This window comes from Octopus bimaculoides, chromosome 7 (genome assembly GCF_001194135.2).
Source record: "Octopus bimaculoides isolate UCB-OBI-ISO-001 chromosome 7, ASM119413v2, whole genome shotgun sequence".
NCBI lineage: Eukaryota > Metazoa > Mollusca > Cephalopoda > Octopoda > Octopodidae > Octopus > Octopus bimaculoides.
The window spans coordinates 38,875,015-38,879,244 of NC_068987.1; the positions used below are offsets into that span (position 1 = coordinate 38,875,015).

Below are 4,230 nucleotides of genomic sequence, written 5' to 3' on the forward strand. Positions count from 1 at the left end.
TTATTATTATTATTATTATTATTATTATTATTATTATTATTATTTAAGGCCACGAGCTGGCAGAATCGTTAGCACGCCGGGCGAAATGCTTAGCGGTATTTCGTCTGCCGCTACGTTCTGAGTTCAAATTCCGCCAAGGTCGACTTTGCCTTTAACCTTTTTGGGGTCGATAAAATAAATACCAGTTGAGTACTGGGATCGATGTAGTTGACTCATTCCCTCCACCGAAATTGCTGGCCTTGTATCAAAATTTGAAATCATCATCATCATCATCATCATTATTATTATTATCATTTAAGGCGGTGAGCTGGCAAAATCGTTAACACGCCGGGAAAAATGCTTAGTGGTATTTCGACTGCCGCTGCGTCCTTAATTCAAATTCCGCCGAGATCGATAAATTAAGAACCAGTCAAGTGCTGGGATCGATGTAATCGATTATCCCTCTCCCCACAAATTTCAGGCCTTGTGCTTATAGTAGAAAGGATTGGTGCCTCTCTAAGTGTAGACCTCTGAGTCGGAGAGAAGGAATTGGAGAGGGCACTTGCTCTAGGGGTTTCAGGGAAATCTCGAACAGTGGGGTTTATCGTTTATCCCTAGAGGCCTTTCTGTATCAGGAGGGCCACATCTCTACCATCCTCCCCGTCACTCTTTTTAACCTTTGTATGCTATGCATATGTTCCTTCTTTTTCAGTGTGTACTGTGTATACTTAATTTCTCTCTTTCTTTCCAATTTTTTTTTTATCATTTCATTATATGTAAGTCTCCCACATTTTAGTCTGTCTTTGCATTGTCCCCCTCATCCTTAGTCCTTGTGGCAAATAAATGAAATCATTATTATTATTATAATTATTATTATTATTATTATTATTATTTAAAAAAGTAAGTGCTCTACTATTTGTTGAATTTCATACTCTGTGTGTTTGTGTGTGCACGTATGTATGCATAAATGTATGTATGTATGTATGTATGTATGTATGTATGTATGTATGTATGGTCTTCCTCGATCACGAGTGGACGACCATCATGTATGTATGTATGTATGCTCAGCCGGAATTTGAGAAGTGCAGGATTCTCTGTAGCGGTCAGCGGGCCACTTTTAATAGGAGTAGGCTTGGATGTGTGGTAAGAAGTTTGCTTCTGAACCACTTGATTTTGGGTTCAGTCCCATTGCGTGGCACCTTGGGCAAGTATCTTCTACTATAGCCTCGAGCCGGGATTTTATCTGTTTGACTTCCACCTTTCAATTTCTTCAATTTTTGTCCCAATTGATTTCATATTTGATGTGTTGATGTAGTTTAGAATAGTAATCATTGACATGAAATTCATTTTCGCTATAAACCAAAAAGTAGAGTTAATAGCTTTTAAAGTTTGCAAATTTGGGATAATTTTAGCCAATCGAAAGCCACAAACATATAGGTGCCTGTTTCCATAGTCACAAGCTGCTCACCTACGTGGTTATATTTGCTTATTAAATGCTTAAAATACATGCGGTATGAGGTGGTCCTGAGATGTGTTAAAAGTAATAGCTAAACAGGCCTTAAATCATGCATCAAAAATTTTTTTGTTTTAGTTTTGCATAACCGTATAAATTCCTGTGTGTAGAATACAAATTCACAAAATATTTTTTTAAAAATCGAAAAAATAAATAAAAGTTACGAGGGTTTATATGGCGTGTGTAAGGCAGAATTCTGCCAATATTTCATTTCTTTCATCTCATTCTGTGGTGTATATAAAATGGTGTCTATACAATGGTGCACGCTAAAATATATATGCTGTGGTATACAATAAAATGTAACCTATTCTGAAGCTTATAGTAAAATTATTTGTATACAACCTTGTATAATAAATGGTGTACGTACAGTGATATTCTATAAAATGAATTTTTATATCAAAAGGAATCCCGAAACGATTTTAATACTCACAGTAGCAGAAGAACGAGAATCTCTTTTCTGAATATTGTCAGCTTCTCTTTTTCTAATTTTCTCATCTTTTTTCTTTCGATCTTCCTCTCTTTTCTTCCGTTCTTCTTCCAGACGTCGAGCTGTACTGTCGCTGCTTGATAATGTTTTACCAGCTTCTTCATAGTCTAACCTTTCTTCAATCTGTTTCTTTTCGCCATCTTCCATTATTTGTAGTTCCATTCGTCTTCTTTTTTCCAAAGCTTCTTGTTTACGTTTTTCTTCGGCTTTTTTCTTCAGGGTTTCCTTCATTTTCGTTCTCTCATGGTATTCAGCATCGGCATCATTATGAGCCTTTTTCTGGTCTCTTGCAATTTCATCCATTTTTTCTTTTGATATTACCTAGAAACAAGAAATAGAAAAGGTTATATTTTAAAAATATGCGTGTATTCTTCAGGCTTTATTCTTCAAATGCCTCTCTAATGGAGAAAGGTCTAGTTTCCGATCCAAAGGAAAGTTCTTTCATTACAATTTAAGCAACCACTGCTAAGTGGTCGTGTTTGTATGCACTTTCATATGTATATGTGCATGTATGTTTTGTATACATGTGTGTATTGCGTGTGTAAATGCTATGATTTATGGTTATGTAGTAAATATGAGCTAAATTTCCTGTTCTATTTATCAGAAAGAATGCTTTGGGCTTAAGGAAAGGCAATACCTATGAAATTTAGGCCTCTGAAACTCGTGATGACAAAGGAATGAGGTATTCTCAAACTGGATGACTAATTAGAATGTTTCAGTAGTGTTAATCACATTAAAGATATCGAAACGTCAGGAGATTGGTCTTCGTTGAACAACATAAGAACGAGAAATCCTGCAACAGACTTCGACATTGATTCCGTGCACAAATTTCATTCGCAATGTGCTTTGATAGAAACAAACCTATGTAAGAACATTTTCCTAAAATGCCGTGCAGTGGGATTTAATCCAAAACTATGTAGTTAGTTGTAAAATGAACATCTTAACCTTACAGTGATACCTGCACCAACAAAATTTCGTCACTTAATCCATCTCAAATTGGTGTGCTGTAATTTGTATATTATTCTGTTTCAAGATTTAGAAACCTTCCTCTTACGTTCAGGAAACATTGCTTGTTAGCCTAACTGAAATATTTCAGCTCAGAATGATGTTAGTTTCCCATGTTATCTTTGTATCCATATAATCAATAAAGGGATCTTTAAGTAGTGTTAAAATTACATTATTTAATTCATAGCTCCACTAAAAGTTACCATTGTTATTTCAATTTTTCTATAAAAAGATTTTGTTTATCTGTTAGTTTATGTATGTATGTATTATTCAGTTTTATTTCAAGTTTTCTTGCCAACAGAGAAAGGGTCGGTTTCTAACCTAGATCCAAGGCGCCTTCACTGGAATTTCAACATCAACACGGTATGTGTGTATGTATGTCTGTATTATGTATGTATGCATGTATATATGTATATGAGCAGATTTGTATGTTTTGTTTTATGCATGTATACTTAAATGATAAACTTCTGGAAAGTTTTACAGATTTTTAGAGTTCCAGTGCTGTACTGGATCTGTATATCAATTTTTAAAAATATCTAATCAATTTTAACTACAAATATTGAAATAACTTTTAATACCCTCTTAGAAATTTTATGTACCTGTGCTGTAGGACTGCAGTAATTTCGTATTTAAAATTCATGATGTCAATTCTAAATAAAGACATTTGACTTAACTCATTTATCATAGCTTTGCTGTTTAAGATAATTAATAACTTTTACATGCAATAGCATTTGTTGGAACGTGACATAACCAAAGTAAAGTTAGTTATAGGCAAGTCAGTGCCTTATTAATTTGTAAATTTACATTTACAGATTTTTATGAATTTAGATTATTTATGTAGAATATACTTGAAACTTTCATTCTCTTCAGAGAATTGCTTGCAGATTATTGACAATGCACCGGGCAAAGAATTTTCTAGTAACTTGTTTTTATCCCCTTTACATTGTAAGTTCGAATTGCATTGAGATCCGTTTTTTTTTTTCTTTAGCTGTGGAGGAGGAGTACTTTTAATTCTTTTCTTGTGGTTAATGAAATAATATTTCGCTCAAGTACAGACATCAGATTGATTACAATTTATTCCAACATTTGGAATCTTCTCGAAGACTGATTGTCTGGGTTTCCTTGTTTCAATGTATAAAATAATTTTTTTATTATCTATTAATTATTTTAAAGTGGTGAGCTGGCAGAATCGTTAACATGCCGAGCAAAATGTTTAGCAGCACTTCGTTCGTCTTTACGTTCAGAG

General features: G+C 34.0%; 1 protein-coding gene across 1 annotated transcript in view; it reads right to left on the reverse strand.

Annotated features, from left to right (window-relative positions):
* Positions 1–1,868: 1,868 nt before the first annotated feature.
* Positions 1,869–4,230, reverse strand: part of LOC128248349 (kyphoscoliosis peptidase-like) — a gene marked incomplete at its 5' end in the record, with an annotated part of 19,465 nt that continues 17,103 nt past the window's right edge. Inside the window, one exon of the mRNA XM_052969409.1 lies at positions 1,869–2,300. Coding sequence (XP_052825369.1) covers positions 1,884–2,300 — 417 coding nt within the window. The remainder of the gene's footprint in view (positions 2,301–4,230) is intronic.